We start from the raw sequence: 26,214 nt of genomic DNA on the forward strand, positions 1-26,214 counted from the left end.
AGAGACAGCAGAGAGCAGCCACAGCAGTAAGGCACTCATCCGCTGCCTGGCTTTACAGTGAAGAAGACAGCAAGAAGAAAACACAGCGACGAATTTTCCTCCGACTTTTGCACAGCTCAAGGCGCATGCTCAGACTAACTGACGGTGCAGTTGTTTTATTCAGGAACTCAGAGGTGAGTACAGTAACGTCAGCCACGGCTATAAACGCAGTGAAATCTGCCCCGACACTTTGTGTGGCTTTTGTTTTTGCATCAAAGCCAGCTAACGCGTTAGCTCTCCCCGAGTCACTTTTAGCTTGTCTTCTCTGCAATGTCAGATAAAAAAACAACAGCAGGACGAGTGGACTGTTAGCTTAGCTCTTCACAGTTCAGCAAATAGCGGTTGTTTGGTTCCTTTACCTCGCGAACAAGGGTTTTCTTTGCCGTTAGCTTGTAAAGACACTTTTACAGTAGCTCAAGCTAACGTCTCGGCGTTTACCGTCGGTTTTTCTGAGTATAAACCCAGCCAAAGACAATGTTTAAACATGTATGACATCCTTTAATGAGTGACAGTTAATGTTACGTGATCGAGTTCAACGTCGACTCCTCTCTCTCAAGACTGACCTGAGGTAAAAAAGCTTGTTACAAGTTATGTTTTGCATTTTTTCCACTAACTGTTTGCAGTGCAGTTGTGCAGGTTTGCGTTTTTGCTTGGCTGTGAATCTCTCCAAGCCACAGCTCCCCTCAGACCCCAGTGGACCAGTTCATACAGCGGGCCAAGGTGTCATAAAAGCATTAGCTAAAATAATAAACATGCACCAGAATGGCTTAAGATGGGTTTAGAGGCTTTATTATACTTTACTATATGATGTAGTCTATCATGTCGTATATTGCTGTATTATAATTGACCATTCTATGTTAGAGCTCCAACGATTAATCGGCAAGTTGTCAGCCATTTAGTTGAATCGCCAACTCTTTAAGACAAAAAAAAAACAACCTACAAACTCTCTGATTCAAGCTTGTTAAATGTGAATACTCTCTGGTTTCTTCATTTTTCTATCACAATGAATACATTATCTTTGAATTGTGGGCAAAGCAAAACATTTAAGGGTAACACTGATCGACATGTTTCACAAATTTCTGACGTTTTACAGACCAAATAACCAATTCATTAATCAATGAAAGATGATATGACAATACAAATTATCGTTAGTTACAGCGCTGTAGGTTACATTGTTGCATTACTGTATGCTTAGCTTTGCAATATAATGATAGTATATGATCTGGTGATTTGAAACTAGACTATCGTCTTAGATTTTGGATATATCAAAAGAGCTGTCTTGATCTGATTTTAAAGGCTGCTTTGCCATAAAGTTACTTTTCTGAACTTTCTGATATTTACATTCTTTTCTAGCTGTTTTATGTGTCTTTACCCACTTACTGATTATATTCATGCATTACTGATGATTAATTATCAAAAATCTCATTATGTAAATCATTTTTTCAATGCTCCATTATTCAACCTTATGCTATATTGATATAGAGGTATTTGGTAATATATAAAATCATGATGTTTGATTTTCTTCAGCCATTATATCATATATATTTTATTATACAATGCTATATCACATATTACATTGACTCTTGCATTACTTGCTTGACTAACAGTAAGTACCATTACTAAATCATTAGCCTTGGGGGTATTCCAAAAAGGAGGTTCAACAAACTGTGTCTAACCCTGAACTCTGAGCTGACTTACTCCGAGATGGGAAACTCTCAGTATTCGCTTCCAGAATAGCTGATCTAAATTAGTTCAATAAACTCTGAGTATGTTCACCCTGAGTTCAGCGCGTGCACGACCTCAACAAAAAGCCATCATCAATGGAACCCCGATACCTCAATTCACCATGGCAACTGTTGAAATAAAGAAACCAGGCTACTTTACCCAACTGGAGCTAGAGGTCCTCATGCTGCCTACGGCGAATATGAGCCCAAATTTAGAAAGAAAAGTAACACCGCTGCAGCAGCTAAGGAGAGAAAAGTGGCATGGGAGAAAATCACTGCCCGTGTCAATGTGTAGGCCTAAGTCTGAATGCACTTGTCCACTGACTGAACATTAACAACACTTTATTAAAATAGTAGCATACAGGTGAAAAAGTGGTGGATTGAATACATTTTGATTTTCATTTAGTTGCAATCCCACAGGGGGATAAAACACTTGGAAGCAACTGAAAATAAAATATAAAAACGTCATTCAGAAGGCTAAGGCGTATTTTGCTAGGCAGTGATTGTAGGCGGACTTTACTTTGGTTTTATTCATATTTGACATTAAACAAAGTGAATATTAATGCAGTGGCTATTTCAACATGTAGTCATTTAAACCCCAAACAGAATGCTGTTTTAATGCATATATGTCCTCTCGCCTAATATCCTGCTGAGTAAAGTAATATTTGATATTGATATAAAGCACAGACCGTGAACTCAATATTAATTTTGTTTATGGGACTGACTATTATGAATTATGGTGCGTATGTGGGGAATATACAAATATATATTTGATTATTGATTTTGTTTACTGTCTTTTATTGTATGGTGGTATTTTAGTTTTTTGGATGCTTTATAAAATTTAATTTATCATTGGAGTTTTGTTTTATTTTATTTTTTGAAATATCTTAATTTTATATTTTATTTTTTAAATTCTATTTATTTTATCCATATTGGAGTCATTGATTTGTAGATTAAAATCTTGGTGATGTGAATATGAAAACTCAATAAAATACTATTTATAAAAATACAGTATGAATGAACAGAAAGGCAGTGTGTGAGAGTGAATATGTACAGCCAGATAATGTTATTAAGATGAATGATTGAATGTAATGAAAAACTGTGTATTCATGGGAATGAGAGCAAATCCTATCTAGCTCTGAAAATCCTCTCCCGACGTAAGGCACTGCATAATAATTATGCTTCGATATCTATCAAATTGCAAAAATATGGACTATCCGTGTCTGTCAGTTTGCTTCAGGTGGGAGGAGACAGGTAGAAAAACCTGCCAGCGAGCAGGTTATGTTCACAGAGTCAGTTACCATGGTGATTGACTCAGAGTTTGACTTAACTCTCTTTCTGGAACGGATAACACAGAGTTTCCCTCATCATCAGGGTTAACACACTCAGAGTTGTCACATAACCTGCTTTCTGGAATACCCCCCGGTGTACTGATTACATCGACTTGATGACCTTGCTGCTTTTAATCACACCGCTGTCGCTTAACCATATCATTTTGTCACCAAATGCTTTTATTTAGTTTCTGTTTTTATTCTATGCTGATTTAATTTATCTACCTTTTATTATGTATTTATGTTACTTCCTCGATTGATTTCTGTCCTTGTTCTGCCGCAAAGACCAAATTTCTCTGCTGGGAATCAATAAAGTTTTATCTTATCTTACAGAACATTAGAGCTCTGAATGTAAAGAAAACAAACAAACATGGTAAAGCTTTGTATTTGCTCTCCTGTAAAGCTGCAAAGTCAATATTGACAATGTTTTGGACTCTCTAACGCAGTGTTTGTTGACATTTCACCTCTGCCTCAACATGCAAGTCTCATTTGCATTTGTGCTGGCACCAACAACAAGAAAGCTGACCCTGCCTTTCCTTCCTGTAGCACAGTGACAGTCAGAGAGCGATAGTGTCAGGATGGTAGGAAAAAACTAACAACTCTGGGCATAAAGGCAAGAGTAGGCCTGCATTCCCCATCACCTTATTTCAACTCAGTCTGCTCATCATGGCTTTATTCTTTGACTTTGCGTCATGAGTGAGACAGGATTTCTTTTTGCCAGGCAGTACTACCATTACACAATACATTAGACAGACTAGGTTGGATCTCAGTTTTGCTTTCTCAAATTTCTCCTAAATGAAGATAAGATGACACAAACCTTTATTGATCCCCAAAGAGGAAATTCTATTGTTATACTAGAACAAAGACAGCAGCAGTATAGATAAAAAGAGAAAGTAAAAGAACAAGTAATACGAGGTATTAAAAAAAGTAAACTCAAAAAAGAATATAATAAAATAAAAAATAGAAAAACTATACAAGAACATATGAAGATCAACATTGCAAAGTGAAGTGACTGTTATGATTAAAGTGACAATAGCAGCAGAGCCAGCAAGTCTCCGTCAACGGTGTACACCAGACTGATGATATGATTAATCCAATAATGTCATGGTGTAAGGTGAAAGGTAATAATATAGTATAACATCATTTATAGTGCAGCAATAAAACGTAAGAGTATAGACCAGAGTATCAAATATAACAGTAAAAATGGGTATAATACAGTGAGTGTAATATAATAAGTGTAGTATAACACAATATACGTACTTTACAGTACAATGTATAACAGAATATCAGTATATCAACATACAGTAAATTGCAAGGTTTTTAGGTATACAATCCAGCAGTCAAAAATTAACCCAGTGACCTCACTAGTCTGATCTCTTATGTAGTGTGTACTATTTTAGGACTTTTAGGATCTTTTGTGTTGTTATTGACTAGACAGTTAATATCGCATTACTGTCAATGTTGAGCACAATACGGACATATTGAAACAATAGGTGTAACTTCTTCAGACTTATTCAACAGTCGTGGTTTGTAATGGGTTTGTTGTCCAGTTAATCTTGTTCCCTCAGTACAAGCCATCACTACCGCTGTTAAAAGTGACCTGAATGAGATCACACTATTTTAACTGCTGTGTTTTTTGATTGTTGCTTTTCTTCTCCACAGACACTGAACGGTTTTAAAGATGACCACTTCATGGAGTGACAGACTGCAGAACTATGCAGACTTGCCTGCCAACATGGATGGGGTGACAATGAAAAAATACAGAAGAGAGCCATACCACAGGTAAGAAATGTGTGGAGGTGCAGGGTGCATTTTTGGTGATATAAAACTACATCCAGTTGGGATACCTGAATGTTTCATGACATTAATTGAGCAGACAGACAGGATTATTCAACCTTCTTTTGTGAGGTACACATACATTTCAGTGAAATGCAACTACTGGGGTGGGCAAAATAACAGAAACACCAAGACAAAGTCAACTCATACAACTGCATTGCACTTGAAAAAAAAATGTCATAACAGGAAACTTATGTATTTGTGTAATGGTTATCTATTCAGACTCGGAACAAAATAGTTGCTCAAAGTCTAGCTTTAATGATTCACAAGTAATCCATTTAGAAATATACAAAGGCCATAAATCCACAAAATGTTTGTTTCCATCCGTTCTATTCAAGTTATGGATTTTTATTGGTATGAGTATCCTGAGGGTTTAATTAATAATCAGTAACCCTCAAGAAAAAGGGGCCTTCTTTGGGCAACATTAATAAACTTATTTTTAGAATCATATCGTTATTAATGTCCTGGTGGAGTCAGGTGCACTGCTCTCTATAGCTTTCCTGATCACTGACTAACCATCACTGAGCAAATAGAGAAATGGAAAGAGGATTTCCCTATTTTGACTTCCTATAGAACTACCCAAAAAGTGTCACAATATGTGAAATTTGATGTGACCATAGTTAAACAGGGTGTCTGCAGGTCCTTGAAAGCTTTCAAAATGCCTTAAATTAAATTTTTATGAATATTAGGCCTTACTTACATTTCTAGATAGTCTGACATTTGTGAAGTCTTAATTGCAACAAAGTACCTAATTTCATTTATCCATCTTCTTATTTCTTTTTTTTTCAAAATGAGTAAAGCTCCTCTGGTTGAAAGTCCACATTTCTGATGTAACAAGTCTGAACCTACCACTGAGCCTAATACTGTCATTTTACTTCAAGCTTGTACTCCCCTGTTGGCAAAATGTAGATTAATCTTACTCACTCTAATAACCATATTCCTACATACCTCTGCACAGGACTACATATACACTACACTCTCAACCTCAATATTCACCTGCAGTTCTTGAAGAAGTAAAATATGATTTTCCATACAAAATCAACCTTAAATTTGGCCACAAATGATCTTAAAAATGGGTTAGTATTATAGTGCAGTTATGGTTATCAAGTTATTTGCAGTCTTACATCTCTCATTACCTGTCATTAAGTGAAGCAGAAGCCTTAATAGGCCAGATCACTCAGGGCTGTGTGCTTGTATTTGGATATAACACAGGTTTTGCTGGCTTAAGGTCACATACTGATTATCATGTTCTGGGTGTGGTTTTTCTGTCTGCTATGCTAAATTCCTCTCTGCCTCACTGCAAAATGTCACCGTACTGCTAAGGTCCAGGGAGTAGAGTGCACGAATCCAAAGCTTGTATTTGGCTTGAAGGCAAAACGATACCCTCCCTTACTAGTTGTTTTATCAACTCACACAATAGGACAGTCTTACCATAGATAGACTTCCTTGTTCCTGCACCTGTCGACTGGAAACGCCCTGCTGTCATACCGGCTGAAAGGTTGATGTTATGAGGCATTGTCAGAGTAATAAAGCGCGTGCTGCTGTTTAATGTTTAACTCACCCCAAGACATGCGTGTCCACTGGGTACTGCTGTTCTTACATACCATTATATAATATGCAGTGCTTGCAGGGATTATGAAACTGTCACTCATCTGTTGGCTCTGTGTGCTGACATAAGTCACCCAGTCGGTGATCCCTCCTCACCCCTTCAGACACAAGCATGTAAACAATGACACATGAAAACATGACGACGGAGCAACATAGGCATGGTGTGGAGTTTGTTTAAACAATTTACTTGTGACAGTGATTTTGTTAAAAGCAACGACAAGGAACTTTCACTTTTTTGTTGATTTTTGTCAGCCCCTGCAGACAAAATCGGTTGTGCTTCCTTGAATTAAGACTGCATTTCCCATGAGCACCACTGCCTTGTCCTGGGCTAGTGCATGCCTTTGTCTTGGAAGTGAAAGAGTGAAAGATAGGAACAACTTACTTTTAATTAGGGGTGGGAATCACCAGAGATCCCACACTGTAAAATTATCTACTTCAGTCACCCCTAATTTTTAACATGAAAAACCACACTTTGCAACGAATTTCATAAATTAAATGGACACATATTCCTGTCCAGGAGGAGGATGGCCAATTCAGGATTGATTTTTGAATCCTTTGTAATCCCGCAATTCTCTCCATCTGTTAAATTACCTACTAAGGTTTACTTGTGTTTTCCCCTCTTCCTTTTCTCTTCTTTGGTCAATTCTTTTCTTTATCTCTTTCCTGATCCTGCCCCACAATTAGCTACTACCACAAAATGTAATGAAAAAGAAAAAAATTCTTGAAAGTAATATCTCCTCTTGCCTTGTGAAAACTTTAACGTGCTCACTGCCAAACTACGCAGGGGAAATTTAAACATAGACTCTTCTGGTCTGTGTCCAGTAAATAATTTCATCTGATGTTGCAGGGAATCAGACCCTTGGTCAGGCCTTAAGAATAACTACATAATAAAAGCCCAATCATCTCACTGCTGATCTAGTTTACTTGTCATTTAGAGGCATCAGTAGTAAATTGAGACTGTTTCATAACCAGTTAAAAACTTGCAGTATCTGTTTTAATTGAATCAATCAAGGTTCCTGAACTGCTCAGTAATTCTTTTGAAATGTAAGGGACCATCAGAGTTGACCTTTTGTTTATCTCACTGTCAGACAAAGACCATTTATTCAAAGTAAGAGCTCAGCTGAAACTATGCGGCCTGACAGTGAGCAGTGTATCACATAGCAGAGGGCTGACGACTATGCCCAGCACAGATAAACTCTCTATCTCAGGGAGTCGAATCACTGTCTGTGTGAGATTAGAGAGCAGTGGAAAAAATCTGGCCGATTGTCGCACAGCTGCGCTCAGATGGAGTATAAGTTGTTAAGGGATTCTGTTGTAGGTGTGGTATGGCCCATGTGGGATATTTAAGGCAATAGAGTTGTCACCAGGACCAAAGTCGAGGCTGACTCTGGTAATTAAGTCACTCCCATTCATGGGCGAGCTTAGGAGAGGCATGATCTCACTTAAGTTATGACTTATGGCTGTTCTTCATTGCACCTTGCACATGTATAGAGCAAGAGGTCATGTATGAAATGACAGCAGGTCAACCAAATAGAAGAGACTTAGATTTAAATCCCTCTCTGGAAATGGCATGTGCTTGCTCAATGCTGTGAAATGCTACAGTAAAGTAGTACATTTAGTTTTGTTAAGGCATCCCCCTGCCTTAGGCAGACTATATTGTATGGAGGCAGAATAAGACCATATTAGACATAATTGTTTAAGTAGCTGAATACCTAGATATATGGTCAGTACTAAATACTTCAAATTGATATTTTAATAAAACTACTTGAAAGCATTGGAAAAATGTCAGTATTCAAGTTTTGCAAAAATCAAAAATGTCAAGATTTCAGATGGAAAATTCGCTCTTCTGAAATTTCTTGGATCATATGATTGGTACAACATAATGCTCTTTCTGGCTTAGATTAATCCTTGCCAGCCTTACGCTCATATGTTTAAAATATCATAATTTTTTGGTATCTGATTTTTTGCAATTTTAAATGCAAAAAAACAAATTTTATTTGCAAAAGTTGAGCTTAATTTTTTGAATATCTGAGACTCCTCTAACATTTAAAACATTAAAAAAACATTTTTTTTAAAAGAGGATTTACTGGTGATTCAAATCAGAATTTAAAAAAATTAAATCGATGCCCAGGAGGTAGTAGTGATACATTTCAGTTGATCTGATGCGAAGCATAGAGAATTATAAGAAAGCAGAGATAATACTGGTAAGAATGAAAATAAATAGTATGTAAAAATATAAAAATAAGATATGTGCATTATAGAATATTAAATGTATAATATGCTAAGTATGTAACGTGTGTAAAATTGAGAAATATCTGCACTATGCTACATTACAATCTATAAAACTAGTCTGCTAAATTTGATAAATATATAAGAATACAGGTTTACAAGTATTTTGCTACAATGTACAACTCAATATATACATAAATAGAACTTTTTTAAAGAATAGACTAATTAAATAGATTGTGGAAAATAAATTCACAATCGGGTATTTGTTTGCCTGTTTTCGCTCCCCTAAAATACATCCCTGTGTTATGGAATGGATTAAATGCCCGTGTGACAGAAGTTATGCTCCAAGTGTTTACATTGAACCAGATCTCAGTATGGGAAGCAGCTGTCGCTAGTGGGCTGGGGCTTGCTTGATTCTACCTGACTTGTGATTGTTCTGGATGTCTTTGAGGGCCCACAAACATCATGCTGCACAACAACAACCCTGAACGACAGCGCACAACAACAGAGAATGACGCGGAAAGGCCACAATCATTTTTGCAACAAGTCAGAAAATTTCTGAATGGCAAGAAAGCAAAGAGAGAGAGAGGAGGGGGGGGGGGGGGGCATTGTTTGTGGGCCAGAGCTGCCCTGTGTAGCTGGAGCAGGTCAGACCAACGGAGAGTCAAACTGAGGTTTAATTTCGCACAGAATGCATCGCCAGTCGTCAGCTGGACTTACATCTAAATGGGAACTTGTTCACTATGGATCTGCTGCCAGGTATTTCACAACATGACTTAGAGACTGTCATTGTCGCAGATTAATGACAGGATGAGTTGCTTTGCAGTGTCAGTCAGTTTTGAGCTTGTGAGTCAGATTGATGTGCCAGTTAAGGGTGATGTAGCCTTTCTCCTTTAGCTGACTTACAACTTATTTCTAGCATGAGTAAATATTGATGTATGTAGAAATATCTAGGAACAAAGCTACACATTCTGTTCAGTCACAGATGCTGATGATAAGATATGTAGGTCCGTGCCAGCAGTCAGAGTTAGCAGCGTGTCTTTTCTGTGGAAGCCCGTGTCAGCCAGGCTATGTAAACATTGTGTATCACTGTGGCCAATGTAGACCCCCAGTCTCCTGATTGGTTTATGAGTCAGCACAATAGAGCTATTTCTAGGAATATTGACATGCTGGAACATTAAATCTTTAGGGTGTCACCATCCACTGGTTTTGTAGACTTCCTGTAATTTTAGCCGCTGCTAGACTTGGGGTTTTGGATTACTCAACATTTTAAGTTCATGTTACTCAAGTGCATTCTAGTGCTGCGGAACTGTGTAATAATGTGGCCCAATTTTAGTTGGAATTCCTTGTTTTTGATGCGCAATTTATTGCAACACTTAATTCTGAATGTGGTCATCACTGTATGATAATGTCAAATGCAAAAAGAACATCTTGACTTTTGAATTAGGACCATACACTGTTAAGTACAGTTGTGTCTTGTGAGAATCAGTGTTTCACTGTACGTTATGTTCCAGTATTATCAGATATTGCCATAACTAATGATTATGCCGCAGTATTTCTGCTTTGTCACTCAGAGATGCCACTCATGTTGTAACACATAGTAACCCGCCTCTGTCTGTCTTAAATAGTTGCTGTAAATGTTAGAATCCCTGCAATGTTAAACGACCAACTTTTGTGCTAAAGTAGCAACAAAAACAAGAACATTTTTGGCACATAATTGCATATTTTACAACACAGACAAAATCCAAACTTTAATACTATTATGATATTATTGGTGCTAGATAATTAAAAAATGAATGCTTGACATAGCATGTTATTATGGGCTCAATTTGTGACACAGTGTGCAGTCAAGACACACACTAAGTGCCTCTGCTTTTGTCATTGGCGGAAAAGTGACAGGTTTACTTGAACGCATTTTTTGATGAGAGCACTTAATGTCAACATTAATAACTTAGAGTTAAATGCAAATGTCACAAAGCTTGAACTTGTGTACACATGTCATATTGTGTGTAATTAACTTATTGAGTTTTAGCAGTATGTTGGGTACTTTTTCATTTCATTACCAGCCTTTTTGGGTTACTGAATAGACCTATTATTATAGCACACTGTAGGTTATAGTAGGTCCATTCAGTTAGAGACACAGCTTTTTTTGAGTCTGCCCAGAACAAATGCTAATCTTATTGTTGAATGCTGCATTGCAACTAAAACATTTCCCTCAACTTGTTTCCTGCAGAGTGTTTGTCAACAGAAGCTTGGCAATGGAGAAGATTAAGTGCTTTGGCTTTGATATGGATTACACTTTAGCAGGTAAGTTGAAAACACATGCACCTAACTAGTCACCACTAGTGCTGAAACAAAACATTTCCTTAAAATCAGGATTGAGGATATATAAGAAATATAGAATTTGTATTACAGTCACAGTGTCTTAAGTATGTGGAGTTTGCACTTTGTGCTCTGGTGAACACTTTGACAGACATTTGATATTATTTCTAACATTTAGTAGCCTAAATAAACTGAAGTCTAAACTAAAAAGACAATTGATATCTTGATTGGTAATTAAAATAATCAGTAGTTCCAGCCATCGACACTACTGTTGGTACTTTTAAATGTTCGGTATGCAATCCCATTTGGCGAGAGGGCTGCATAGCAGATCCTCAGTTTACAACAAGGACTGTCCTTCTTGTTGTCCCATTAATAATAGTCCAAATGAGCAAGTGTCACTTGATGAAATCAGACTGTTAAAGTTCATAGATGCGTTAAATTTATTTTTGTAAGTTAATCAAAGCGTTGATCAAAAAGACAAGGACAAAACACTTTGTGCATGCCAGGGTACATTTGGATTTTGAGGGATTTTCTGCTTTGGAATCATGAAAAACAAATTAATAGTTATTCAATCTCCTTGTGTTATTTTGGGTGGATGTAAAAGTCAAAAGTATCCCTTCTTTTTGACTTTATATTTGGCTACCCTAGCATCCCCCCGACTTGTTGTCCAAAAATATTACTTAGGTTAATGTCAGTGACTCATTAAGTACAGTATAACACTTAGATAGCAAAATGTTAATCATATCTCGTGGGTACACAAAGTTGATTGTATGGAGATGTTCTTTTTCCTACTGACCTGTAACCAGGTCAAACATATCCTGATTTTTCATGCCACTTTGTCCTGTGACTCAGCTCCAGTTTTCAGTCTGGCCGTCTCTATAAATAAATCCTCACTGACTTTGAAAAGCAGGTCACGTTTGTTTGTGGAGTTCACCGATGATGGCTCCCTTGAGAACGGGGATCACTCGAAGTCCCTCTCTGGCACTGTACCCCAATCCCAGCTCAGACTGCAGGAGATTTCACGGACGCTCAGCTGTTGACATGACTCTGTTTATGGGCGCTCATAACCAAGTGTTAATGTTTGCTAGAAGCGTGGCTATCATGTATCTTTTGGAGGGTGTTCAGGTTTTGACCACACAGACACTCCATCAACTCCAGTGAGCTGCTGGTGTCACAGTGTGGCTGCTGCTTAATCACAACAACCCGGGCGACTGCAGTATTTGTTTTTAGGGGGTGTTGAAGGCAGTTCAAATGTGTAAAGTGCTTGGAGTATATTTCTTTCTTTTTTTTTTTCAAGTTGTCCTTTGGACTTACTGTTTTGAAAAAAAAAAAGTGATATTATTGACATTACATCCAGCAAGTTTTTGATAATGTTGATAGATCTTCTACTAAGTATGACAGTATGGAAAACCAATTTAGTATGCCATTGTTTCGTATTGGCTGGCAGGAGTGTATTTAAGTCTGCATTTGAATTCAATCAGGTAGATGGTAGATGGACAACACCTTCTGGACAGCACGGGAAAAACAAACAGTTCGACAAAATGTCAGGAAGGTAAAATGAAGTGCGCACATGTTGCATTAGTGATGCCTTATTGTTTACTTATTGTTTAAGTACAGAACAAGATATATGAAATAGAAGTGTTTCTTGTTCATTAATTTGACTTATTATTCCAGTAGTGTCCAGTTATTGTCCAGATCGTTGATGTTTGCTCCTTGCATAAGGGAGCTTTGTAACATCCTCCTGTAACTGGTTGTAAATTCAACCAGCAAACTTTGAAATATTTTAACTTTGAATGACAATGCTGTCTACTGTTACCGGTGTTGTGTCTAAGTCTTTTTCCCCTTAGATATGTGTTCCCCCCTACCTAAAGCTTAGCCCTAACCCTAACGTTCAGGGATGGCACTATGCATAAACAGGGGCAAACACTATTAGATGTTGGACACAGTTTGATTCAGCACCAGTTTTTTTTGGTGGCTTGCCTAAATTTATTCTCCTCATCTCATCCACTAAAATGATATCTGGGTTGCTGTCTACCCTATTCCATGTGAATGCAGCAAAAGTCGTCGGGACACCTCAAACCTCACTTAAGTATGATGGTAGACCATAATTTGTCTAATATTTAATTTACATTAACAACAGCATATATCACTGTGTAGTTATTCTAACCAATAATCAATTACTATCTAACATACATAGATATTGATATTGCATGTAATATACTGTGATAGAAGATTTACTCTAAATTGTTCATTCTTATTGTTAAGTCATGTAGCACAGTTCATCCAGTTTTACACCTTTTTTCATGTTGCATATCATGAAGTTATTTTAAATGTTAACATTTTGAGAAATTATTTATTAAGTGCAAGAGGTGAAGCTTGATATCTCTGTGTGAAGGTCTGTAGAAGGTGACCCAAGGCACGGTTAGTTTCTCCGGCTGTCTCATGGAGCTGTGATGTACTTCTGGCAAAAGTTGTTGATCTTTCACCATCATCTAATCGTATGAAGTTCAAAGGCTGCTAATATATTTACTATGCGTGCATACGCATCACACATTGTGTAGTATTACGTAAGACTACCTAAATCAACATTATATGAGACAACATTGCCTCATCTGCTCTTTGTGCTGCAAAATGGAGCACATAGTAGCCCGCAGAAAATGTTACTCAAACACACAATTAAGCCCAGATTGCATTGTGAGATACACATAGTTTCGTCCTACTTTTCCAACAGACTTTTGGCTGGAATGTAGGTCCCTGAGGCTGTGCTTAAGTTTTCTCCTTTTTCCACAATATGTTTGATGGTGTTATAAATCTGTGACAAAGGCCTACATTTTGCATATAAGTGGCCACAGATAAATTAAGACAGCTGGGGTGTTGGCTTCAAATATAGATTGCTATGTGACATGGTTCAGATAAAGTCACTTTATAGGATTTGGATTTAGTGGTCTATTCGTGGAAAGTTATGGGTTGTTTATTTTGTGTGTGAGGCGGTGTACATTACATTTAGGCCTGAGGTGACCTGGCCTCTAAACTTTGGAGAGACACCACAGCAATTGGAGCAGTGAGAGTCATAATTAAGTGGCAACAATCTCATCAGAGACTCAAGGTAACAGATCCCTGAAGCTAAGGCTGCTTCTCGCCAAGTATATGGTCATTTGTGTGTGTCTGTGTGTCCATGTGCATAGTGACAGCTTGAGAAATGTGAGAAGGGGCTTACAGCAGGGGAGGAAGAACCCCTGTAAAACAGACATGTGAGAGACTCAAGGACATGGAAAGCAACAATAACACAACTTCCTGTCTGCTCACAAATGCTGTAACCCAAATGCCTTTCAATAACATCTGTTGGTAATATTTTCTTGGATGCCTCTTTGACTAAAATATGCAGCTTTCCATGACTGTTGCTTCCAGTGGGGCTTTCATGGAAAACAGGAATCACTCTGCTACTGCTCAAGCCTTTGAATGTGTGAAATGATGAGGGGTATAGAATAGAAATATGTTTTGAAAGAGATACACTGTAGGCCGTGGGTGTCATATGTCTGTCTGGAGTTTTTAAGGGGGGCCGAGGGGGCTTGTTTTTCCAAGTTCAGAAGTAAGGTGGTTTTAGTGTCACTAAAAGGGCTGCAGCTAACTGTTGTTTCATTGTCAATTAATCTTTTGATTTATTTCTCAATTAGTTGTTTGGTCTATACAATGTTAGAATATGGTGAAAAATGTCGACCAGTGTTTCCCACAGCACAAGACGACATTCTCCTTTTTTGTCCACAGCCCAAAAATATTCAGTTTACTGTGGTGAGCCACATTATAGAGACATTTGGCAGAGACTGTTGCTCATTTAAGAAGCAGAGTTCAGAGTTAACAGAAGGGGATTCTGGGAAATGCAGTTTGGGGAAGTGTTGTTGCTAGTGCGGTTTTAGTTTTTACCAGCAGATTATCCGGAGCTTGTCTTGGCATGTGTTGTTACTGTTTGAAGTGAGAGTAAACCGACCCGACTCGACTCAGTCTCTCGTCATTCCTGCAGTGACATAGCCAGAAAATATTCACATTTAAGAAGCAGTTGTAGAAGTAGTTGGCAACTAATCAATTCATTGATTATTCTTCAAAGCTTCAGTCATTAAAGACACAAAATGGCTTTGGTAATTTGTGATTGTGGTGAGGTTTGGATTCGACAGAGCCTTTTTTAGGGTCTGTCCAAGTAAAACTTGGCTTTAGTTAGGTATATGAGGTACATTAGGTATATATATACATTTTTTTTTAATAAAAAATTTTGATCACTCAGTAAATAAAAAATAAAGATATTTTCCCCTAGACTTTTTCCCCAAAATATGAACATTTAATGTAAGAGAAAAATACTTAAGGTTTAAAACCAAGTTTTGAGGTGCTTGTAATCAGGTCTTTTTGATTTAGTTTTTGTCTGTTAAACTCTTGATAAGCAATACTTAACACTGTTTTTCCCCAAACTTTATTCTGACCGATGCATATTCCGTAATATTATCAGTATTTAATGATGTGCTACAAATGTGCTAAAATTATATATAGTGTAGCCCTGGAAGTCGGTGTCTCACTGTGGCCAATTAAAGGAGACAATAGTCTCGTCTAATTATTATGTAGCAAAACAACCTCCTGATCATAAATGACTGGCCTGACTCACAATTGCATAACCTAGATTGAGATTTTATGGTTGTGTGAGTGGGCGCACCACGCCAGTGTCCCAAGGTCAACACGTGAAAAGAGCCACCCAGTGAACTAAAGAATAAGAGAGTGATGATAGCAAAGGTGACAGAGGGGAAACAGCTCTTAAAATAGGTTTCTTTGTAGAGCCTCAGAGCTTCAAGAAGATTATGACAAGTGAGTGCTGAGAAGGTGGAAGAGGAGGAAAGGCAATTTAGTTGGTGTACGCTACTGCTCTGGGCACAGGGCCCAGACCTTCAGTTTGTTGGGAGACCACAGCGGGGGGGCGAAGGAGGGAGGAGGTTGAACTGCGAGAGATACGTGATCATAATGCAGAAACAGGCTCAGGCTTATAGAGTTGGGGGTGTGGATGAAAGGACAAGGCTTTACAAACTCTTGATGTTTCTGTGCATACTCATTATGCATGTGTGTGAAACCCAGCATTAGACACAAGTGCACACTCACATTTTGCAGAGTAGGACGCAGATGTTTTCCTGTTTGTCCTGCAGTGCTGTTCCCCCCACTAACTGTCCTCTATCCAAGCATCATCAGCCAATATTTCTTCCCCTCCGGGGGCCATCCACCTCCCCACTGGGTGTGCAGAAAGCAGGCAACAACACAAGCGCATTCTCCTTTAGTATTTATAACATCTGACATACTCTTTTCCCAGTGTCACATAGCATTTCAATCCCCTGCCAGCCTATTCTGAGCCCAGCATCAATCTGTGTTTTTATTTTCGGAGCCCTCCCCTGCCTGGGTTTTTGGTAAATATCTGGCTCTAGCGGTGACGGGGTGGGGGTGCTCGTCAGTCTCAGCAGGGCTTATTAGAGCTGCTGCTGAAAGTTGAGCGACTTTTCATTTTCACGCCTGATCCTGTTTCTTTGTGGATTTGCGTGCAGAACATCGAGGCCCTTGTTGATACGAGCAGGGAGAAGGGCAACGGGTGTGTGTGAGGGTGAGGGGGGGGTTCACTGGAGAGTGAGAACATGTTGTTGTCAAAATGCTGAGACAACACCTCTGACTCTCAAGTGAATGAGGCAGCCATAGAAAAGTCTCATGTACGTGTTGTGTAACTAACACGAGTGAGGCTCACTGACTGTCACCTCTGAGAAAACATTGTTTGCTGTGTAATCACAGTGTCACCCACAGGTCGTGTTCCTCAACTGTATACATAATACTGAGTTTATGTAAATTTTACATGTATAATGTCACATGCTCCGAAAGCTCTCCTGTCACCCAGGTACCAGGTTAATGGCTGATGTTCAACCATCTGGACATCTGTAGTTTGGTCTGTTGCCATATATTGACTTTGTTCATTATATTTATATAATAAAATAATTTATAAGTCATGTTGTAGAGCTTTTTATTAACGTTTCCCGACCAACATTTAAAAAAATCCAATTCACTGCATTAGATATGGAAATATGGTGGCTCTAACCACTGTATTTTTCTCACCTTCTCTCTCTGCCGTTACTTGGTGGCTTTTTACTGGTCCAGTCACGTTATCCCCACCACTGGCAGTCGGCATCTTTCTCAGCTGCCTGTTTAAAGGGGACTGACCTCTGGTGGTGCATGCTCTGCACTACATCACCTAAGCATCTCCGTATCAGTTTAATAGTAAGAGGGATGGATTTATTTTTGACTGGACTGAAAATCATATTGTAGCCATTTAAATACCTGGGTACATCTTGATACCGTCCAAGCCATTCAACTATCAATCATTTTCATTATTGTTTAGTCAGTCAGTCAGTCAGTCAGTCATTTTCTGTAACCGCTTGTCCCCGTAAGGGTCGTGAGGGGGCTGGAGCCAATCCCAGCTGTCATCGGGCGGAATCATTATTGTTTATTATGTTGGATATGTTTTAGATGTATTAATTTGTTGTGCTTTCCTTAAAATGTCAGAAAATAGTGAACATGGCCATCACATGTTCCCAGAGCACAAAGGGAGGGTTTCAAATAGTTTGTTAATTTTAAACAGAATCTGTTGCTTCTTATAGGAGATCAGACACCAAACTGCACTATTGCACTGTGTTTACTGAGATAATCTATTGGTGTAGTTGAGTAAACTGTGTGTATGTTTCATTTCTAGTGTACAAGTCACCAGAGTACGAGTCATTAGGTTTTGAGCTCACAGTGGAGCGGCTGGTTTCCATCGGTTACCCCCAGGAGCTGCTCAGCTTTGTCTACGACCCATCCTTCCCCACCAGGTCAGACCAGTCACACCACATCATACAGACATCATAACAATGACTATAGGCATCAGCTTTTATTATTTTAGTCTCTTTATTGATCTAACCTCAGTGGATAAAGCCAGGATGTTAAGCAAGGTGAAGGGACTGTTATGACAAAAGCCATCACCTGCTTAACGTTCATTTCCGTTTAGGGAAAATCCCTCTCAGTCTGTCCTGATGATATCTGTAATCACATCACAAATGAAAGCAGTTAAATTTCCAGATGTTATGATTAAGAGATAAGTTAGAAAAGTTCAATTCTTTATTGTACACTTACACGAGCATTTATTTTCCGCTACTTTCAGGGGCCTTGTGTTTGATACCATGTATGGAAACCTGTTGAAGGTTGACGCCTATGGTAATATCCTGGTCTGTGTCCATGGATTCAACTTCCTCCGAGGGTGAGTGTGTCTGGCATTCTCCCCCATCCTCTTAAAAAGATTGCAAGTCATCATACAGTATGTCAATGTTTATGTTATGTCATGTGTTTAATTTTTTCCCCAGCCCTGAGATCCGTGAACGGTATCCAAACAAGTTCATCCAGAGAGATGACACAGAGCGCTTTTATATCCTTAACACACTCTTCAACCTGCCAGGTAACGTCTCTGAGTGCAGAGGAGAATACCACGGGACCGTTAAAGAGAAATTAAGAAAGCGAGAATGAACTTTATCTTTTATGATTTAAAAAGCTGAACATGTCATTATGGGAGGTCCAAGCAAAAAACTTTGACTGCAGATTTAAAACAATTTGATCGAGCTGTTTCATCACTGACACCTTCTCCGTGCCTTCCTCTTTCCCTCACAGAGACCTACCTCTTTGCTTGCCTTGTGGATTTCTTTTCCAACTGTGACAGATACACAAGGTAAGGAGCTGTTTATAACACTGTCCATCATGCAACAAGTTTCTGGGCACCGCATGGTGACACAAAGACAGTTGCAAGCCAAACTGGGTCAAGAGCAAGCCCTGCAGCATGGGAGGGTCCAGGTGTCTCAACCGCTAATCTAAGCTAATTGTTTTAAAATGGAAATCAAATGGGAGTTCAGGCAAAGAACCCTGTAACAATGATTTATTAATCTCTTCTACTAACTGTCAAAAAGCATGGATTCTTATGAGAATGAGATAGTGATGAAAAATGTTCTCACTAACTATTTAAAAAAGAATTAAATCTTAATGTTGCTATAAAATAATCTTTTAAATGTCACAGTAAGGAGATATAATGGCCTGTAAATTTGTTGAGAATGTAATCTGGAATGGCTGCATGTCCTTTGTCCTCTGAAACCTGGTTGTTGGTCTTTTAGGGGGAGAATGCTTTCCTGTTTGGCTGGGGACCCCTCCAACAAGGGAAGGCTATCCCATTTAAAAGCAAACAAAAAACAAATGTCATGTTTTTGAAAACCTTCTGTAAAGATGTGGCCTGTCCGACGGCTGTGTACGTGTGTGTCTCTGCTCCTCTCCCCCAGCTGTGAAACCGGCTTCAAAGATGGCGACCTCTTCATGTCCTATAAGAGCATGTTCCAGGACGTCCGTGACGCCGTCGACTGGGTCCACTTCAAGGTAAGACACCTATGATGTTTTTAACCTCAGTAAGTCTATTATTAAACTTCACATTAATGCATGGTTGCTGCTTTAATATGAGTGTATTCTGTAATGCTCTTGCCTGGATGTGAATATGCTCACTGCTGATGGCAACCTGCAACCTTGACCCTCCTTTTCCCATGTGGTGTCGGTCTGGTTGTTCAGTCCGCACCAGAGTTTAACTGAAAACTTTCACACGAGCATACATACCCGAGAGTTCAACTAAACCAAACTGTGCGAGAGCAGTCTAGGATTTATCTACTGGGACTTTGAATCACCAAATTACATACAGTAGAAACTCAGCCAATATCGAGACAAATTGTCAAGGGAGAAGCTAACAGGATATTAGTTGCCCTCTGGGGCTATTAATATCTGTGATACTCAAAACAACATTGCAAGAAAAAAAAACAGCCATCTAAAACATCTGTGGTGGACATACAGGAAGTTGTTGTTTTCAGACCTCGAGTATCAGAAAGCAAGGGTCTGGGGTCGCCTGTTTTTTTTTTTTTTCTTTTTTTGTCATATTTTAATGAGGTGTTTTCATTTGTATAGCAGTTTCAATGCCACTGAATGATGTAAAAGTATCAAAGACAACAACAACAAAATAAAAAAAGAAAACAGTTTTGAAAAAAATGGTAAAAGGGCAAATTAAATTAAGTAAATAAATAGAATAGTAATAAATGCAAAGGTTAATAAAAAAGAAGCAAATTTAAACTGAAGAATCAATTTATGTCACATTTTATCATCTAATTATTTCCTCCGCGTATTTTTGATATTATTTTTTGCACATTTAATGGCATATCAGTTTATTTATGAAGTCTTTTTTTATTTTGACAGCCTCTGTCTGTCTTAGTAAGAGTGGTGGGTTTGTAAAGTTATAAGCAGTTCATGTATTCTGTGCTGTCAGTCCTTTTTTGGCAACAGATGAAAAATGGTGTTCAGAGTAGGGGTTTTTTTTTATTAGCTTAAAAAAAGATATGAGCTGAAGAGGAAAATCTTGCTTTGCTGTCACTGCTGCTCTCCACTTACACATCCTGTACAACTCACAGCTAAATGCCACAAGTCCCCACGTGCTGTGCGTGGGCTGTTTCTGAGGACTGATACTTAACTGTTACTGAATGAAATGAACTGGCATTCTTCTAACCGTAGAAGATGGTATCTGTGCAGACTGTAATTCAGTGTGTCTCGCATTGCAGGGTACACTGAAGGAGAAGACTGTTGAGAACTTGGAGAAATATGTAGTGAAAGATGTAAGTACTTGGTATTCATCAAGGATGCTATAAGTACACACACATACGTACATGCACTCACAAAGTGTACCACATTCTTGTTGTGCTCTGTGAAGAGGCTGGTTTATAAAGATGCTTAGAGCTTTTCTTCCTCTCTGTTCCCACCAGGGGAAGCTGCCTCTTCTCCTCAGCAGGATGAATGAAGTAGCCAAGGTTTTCTTGGCTACCAACAGTGACTACAAATACACTGATGTGAGTATAAGATTGCAGCTATGGTAGAGACATTTTCTTTTTAGAGGAAACCATCAATAAAAAAAATGCAGTGGTAAAACAGACAGTGGAGAATTAACTTAAGATCCATTTCTTAGATTTTCTACTCCTCTTTTAGCAGCTGTATCATCTGCTGTGTTTGATTTGACTGTCTGTCTGTGTTGTCTTTTCACAGAAAATCATGACCTACCTGTTTGACTTCCCCCATGGTCCAAAGGTAAAATATAGCTTTTGACCCTTTCCCTTTGACCACACTTTTACTATACAGGTGAAGGACACATTATGCTCATATGTGTATGTGTGACTTTATTGCTTGTGTGTGTGTGTGTGTGTGTGTGTGTGTGTTTGTATCCAGCCCGGTACCTCCCACCGGCCCTGGAAATCCTACTTTGATCTGATCCTGGTGGATGCCAGGAAGCCGCTGTTCTTTGGAGAGGGTACGGTGCTCAGACAAGTTGACACAGTGAGTAGACACAGACACACAGCTGAGACAGAGAAGACATTATTAATAGCTGCACCCCATGTGAATGCTGTCGTATTTGGACATCTTGCAGCCCTGTTGAATGACCGCTTTATAATATAAAGTAACATAATGTGAAAAACTTTGATTAAAAGGTGAAAGTTTTGGTTTCAGTCATGGGATGGTTGTCAATACAATTTAAAGGGGACCTATTATGCTTAATTTCAGGTTCATACTTGTATTTTGAGTTTCAACTAGAACACGTTTACTTGTTACATGGTCAATGTAACATGGTCATGTTAAAAATGAACATCCAACATTGTAACATTATATATATGACAGAAAAAAGGAAATGCAAAATAATCCTTCAATGGATTGGCCACTTCTCTAGAGGAATATGATCTTTCTATGACTTGTCACATTGTTTCACCATTTGTCATATTTTGCTAAAAAAAATCATTCTTTTGTTGCATCTGAAGAGCAGACTATTTTTTTGTCAGTGTGGAGGCATTGTTTTCTTGTGCTATGGGGCTGTTTATCTAGTCAATCTGAAGTGGAGAAGACTGAATTCATGTAACAAGACAAACATGTTTTGTCTCAAAACATGCATGAGTCATTATGGGTTGTTTTATTTTGTAAGGACTGTAGGTATTTTAGCTGAAGTCCATTATGAAAGGTCAAGGAAAAGGTTACAAACTGGGTGCAGTTCTTAAGGTTTACCAAATTTAAGTTTATTTCTTAGCCTTTAAAAATACAATTCCTACATGTAAAAATGTGTTTTATTGTATAGCTTCAATCATGTCTATAAAACTGACTCATGGCAATTTGTGCCAAGCTTCCCTTTCACCCGTCTAATGCAACGATATGTGTTCTTTACTTTAGACAACGGGGCGTTTAAAGATAGGAACCTACACCGGACCTCTGCAGCATGGCATAGTCTATTCTGGAGGTAAGACCTTCTTTGACCTAGTTTTAAGCTGTGTTTAGAAGTTATGATTGATGTTTTTCAGGTGTGTTAATGTCACGTTATTCTCCTTTAGGTTCCTCAGACATTGTGTGCGACCTGCTGGGGGCCAAGGGGAAGGACATCGTCTACATCGGGGACCATATCTTTGGAGACATCCTCAAGTCCAAGAAGCGTCAAGGCTGGAGGACGTTCCTGGTCATACCTGAGCTGGCCCAGGAGCTGCACGTGTGGACTGACAAGAGCTGTGAGTCTGCAGGCATAAACACAGGCCTACACATGTGGTGACATGTACTCGTTTGACTGTATGTTGATGTATATGTAGCTGCACCCTGACTTATTTTTAGTCGTACTGAAGTCTCACTGGCATTAGAAAACAGGCAACAGGGACCTGACCTAGATCAGCAGCTGCAATGTCAGCCCTTCATGTTTCAGAAAAAGAAGTAAACATGATAAAGATCATATAATAATAACAACACTGACTCTTGAAAGTCGCATTCTAACAAAGCAATCAGTCATATTTATTGCTTTTACACTGGAGCTGAGTAATACTAGAACACTGCTCACGCACTGCATTGTAGGACTACATGAGATTCACCCTCTTCTGGTGTTTTTCAGCGTTATTCGAGGAGCTGCAGGGCCTGGACATTTTCTTGGCAGAACTTTACAAGTAAGAATTCTGATCTTTAGCCTCCCCCCACCTCCCTCCTCATCACGTCTTTTTAACCAGTTCTGCTGCGTTTTGCAATAACAGCGTGTGTTTGTGAGAGGACAGCCGGGGTCATTAGGCTAAAGTCCAAAGGGTCGACTCTCGCAGGTCGCCTGATAACCAGGTTCACTGATGTTATTTATAGCCTGGCACGACTTGCTGTTGCACCACCTCTTTTACACATTGCCTTTCAGCCAACTGATATCAATATCCTCCCCTCCCCCACCCATCCACCCTGATCATCGTCTTTCTCTCCCCATCCTTCCTCAGACATCTGGACAGCAGCAGTAATGAGAGGCCCGACATCAGCACTATTCAGAGGAGAGTCAAGGTACGGCCTTTATCTTTGTCGTTTCTATGACAACAGCAGGCCTTTCCACAGACTTTTAACACTGGCTGCCTGGAGACGGCCAAGTTATTAACGCCCATATTTACAGTGTGTTTAATAGAGCTGATGTTTCTACTATAGTCTAATCATTAACAATAATGCACTTCCTCATCAAAGAGCCCACTCTCTCAGAGCCCGCTGAGGTAATAGTTTATTCAGTTGTATCAATGAGCAGGTGGTGCAGTTTTTCAGTGTAACTGGTGTCTTCTCTTCTTGCCTTTTTTAGAAAGTGACACACGACATGGACATGTGCTACGGCATGATGGGCAGCCTCTTTCGCAGTGGCTCCAGACAGACCTTGTTTGCCTCTCAAGTGATGCGTTACGCCGATTTGTACGCAGCCTCCTTCATCAACTTGCTGTATTACCCTTTCAGCTACCTCTTCAGAGCAGCACATGTGCTGGTGGGTATCTGAATGTAAATTGAGAGAGCTGCATTAAACCAAACACCCTCAAAAAGTTAGCACCCAGGTGCAGTTGTTGTCCTTATGTTTCAATACCCTGAACAAGACAATGTCCGTCGCTGTTAGCTAGAGCCAAGTTTGTTTTTCTCTTCATTCACTGTATTTGTAGAGCTCCACCTGCCAGCTGCTGTCAGTCAACCACAGATGCGCCTCTCCTATACATCTTTATTATGTTTTTTAATCTACATTTCTGAGAAATTTCCTTTCTTTTTCTCTGATCATCCATTATAAAAATGCCATAAATGACAAATGATTAGCAACACATTAGCAGGACAGTGGGAGATTGTTAACAAGTACTCGCAATGCAGTAGTAGTCATAGTTGCCGGGCATTCAAATGAACAAACATGGCTAAGACAGGACGTGATTCAGACTAGGTTTAGGTTTGGTTGGCGCAACTGATGTAATGTCCATTCTAAAGACTGGTCTCAACAAAGACTGACTTAGCAGCTAAGATCAGGCTTAGTAAAGACCAGTAACCCTTCCAGGTGCTAAAGGTCTAACATGGGTCTCAAAATTCATTGAAGTCATTATTACTGTGTTAAGACTGTTTGCTTGGAAAAATTCTCCACATCCTGCTTATATTCAGCAGCATTAAACTCTGATTCTTCAATGCTTTCTCATGCTTAAGGCCTTTACATATCTCTTCAGCGTGTCTTGTCTTTCTTTGCAGATCATAGAACATTAAAAGGGAAACTAAATGGGAATCTAATAAAGTAATAAAGTATCATGTGATGTCACTTACCAGTCTTGTGTAGCCTGCTCCTCATCTCTGTGTGAAGCTAGCTAGCGTCTGGAGGCTACATTGGCCAGTTTGAGAATCTCTGACCAAAGAGTCAGTTGAGTTGCGTTTTGGGTAGGTGCGAGATTTTGAGAAGGAAAAAAAATGCTTGGATTAAAAAAAAAACAGTATTTCTGGTTCTGCTTTATCAGTTCTGATGCTGTTTTTTTTAAGTGTTTGACAATGTTAAAGGAGTTCAATGCTGAACATGTGGATTGTTTTTTTTAAGAAGAAGAGATATAAAACACACAGTAGGCTTTTTTGGAGACTTAGCAGTTAACAGTGGATATTTCTGTTTCTGATATTAATGAAGTCAACCTGGAACTGAGGGAGAGTGATACAATCTTCCTTTTGAAGCAGAGAGAAGCTTTCTGGGTTTATAATCTCTGTTCCACAGAGGGGAGTGAATAAAGATTTTGCCCATTCTATAAAACACCCTAAAGAAAGATAAGATATATCAGATAAGAAAGTATAAATAAAGAAACTTTATTTATCCAGAGGGAAACTGCTGTGCAGCAGCTGGAATACAAAGTGAGAGAAGTGCAGATACAAATGTCCAATATGTAAAGACTAAAATAACTTCAGAAAAGCAAATGTATGTAATATAATATATAGCAAATATAAAACTAAATTTTAAACTAGATGATCGTAGGTTCAAAATATACAAAATAGCAAACAGTGAGGTGCAAATAAGGTTCAATATTAAGACTGAGGCAAAACCTGCTGGGTGAATAAAAAGCAGATTCTTCCGAGTCGGCCTGTGTTTCCATGTTTTTATTTTTTTTTACGTTTCGTCCTCCCTCCTCCACAGATGCCCCATGAGTCAACAGTTGAACACGCCCACGTGGACATGGACCTGGAGTCACCGCTGGCCACGCGCAACCGTACCCACTGCAGCGACTGCAAGGACCTGGATTGCAAACGCAACCAGCTGACCCGCTCCTTCAGTGAAATCAAACCTCCTAACCTGTTCCCCCAGACTCCCCAGGAGATCACTCACTGCCACGATGAGGATGATGATGAGGAGGAGGAGGAGGAGGAGGAGGAGGAGGAAGAGGAAGAGGAAGAGGAAGAAGAAGAGTAATAAGATAGACAGAAAAAAAGCCACGTTCCTGTTCCTGCCCTCTCATGTTTCCCTGTAGAGTCAGGTAGTTATCTCTCTCAAAGTAAAGCAGGGAGGATGAACATCTCCAGTATGTGTGTGTGTTTATATCAATACTGTATGCACACAAACACACATGCACACATACTGGTGGTTTCTGAGGAAATTCAAAAGGACCAGTAGTGAGACAGATCGTATGACTGTCAGAAGACTGTACGCATGCTTGGTCCTCTAAATCCCAACTTCCTAGCTTCATAAAAAAAAAAACAGAAAACAAAACAAAATT

The 26,214-nt window shown here is 39.0% G+C and overlaps 1 protein-coding gene across 2 annotated transcripts; it reads left to right on the forward strand.

Annotated features, from left to right (window-relative positions):
* nt5c2b (5'-nucleotidase, cytosolic IIb) lies at positions 1-26,214 on the forward strand. 2 transcript variants are annotated; one of them, XM_042484628.1, is made up of 18 exons: positions 1-173; positions 4,757-4,876; positions 11,001-11,074; positions 17,847-17,964; positions 18,294-18,389; positions 18,493-18,584; positions 18,794-18,851; positions 19,450-19,543; positions 20,761-20,814; positions 20,962-21,045; positions 21,239-21,280; positions 21,419-21,526; positions 22,406-22,472; positions 22,564-22,734; positions 23,106-23,157; positions 23,467-23,527; positions 23,811-23,987; positions 25,638-26,214. In XM_042484628.1, the coding sequence occupies exons 2-18, from the start codon at positions 4,776-4,778 to the stop codon at positions 25,908-25,910; spliced, it is 1,722 nt and encodes a 573-aa protein (XP_042340562.1). In that variant the 5' UTR covers positions 1-173; positions 4,757-4,775; the 3' UTR covers positions 25,911-26,214. The 2 variants fall into 2 exon arrangements, with proteins under 2 accessions (XP_042340562.1, XP_042340563.1); XM_042484629.1 differs by lacking the exon at positions 1-173 and adding an exon at positions 523-607.

The sequence above is a fragment of the Plectropomus leopardus genome, chromosome 4 (genome assembly GCF_008729295.1).
Source record: "Plectropomus leopardus isolate mb chromosome 4, YSFRI_Pleo_2.0, whole genome shotgun sequence".
NCBI lineage: Eukaryota > Metazoa > Chordata > Actinopteri > Perciformes > Serranidae > Plectropomus > Plectropomus leopardus.

Coding starts and splice junctions, on each gene's coding strand:
- nt5c2b (XM_042484628.1), top strand. CDS start 4,776: ATGACCACTTCATGGAGTGACAGACTGCAGAACTATGCAGACTTGCCT. Junction 4,877..11,000: donor AGAAGAGAGCCATACCACAG/GTAAGAAATGTG, acceptor TGTTTCCTGCAG/AGTGTTTGTCAACAGAAGCT. Junction 11,075..17,846: donor TATGGATTACACTTTAGCAG/GTAAGTTGAAAA, acceptor TTTCATTTCTAG/TGTACAAGTCACCAGAGTAC.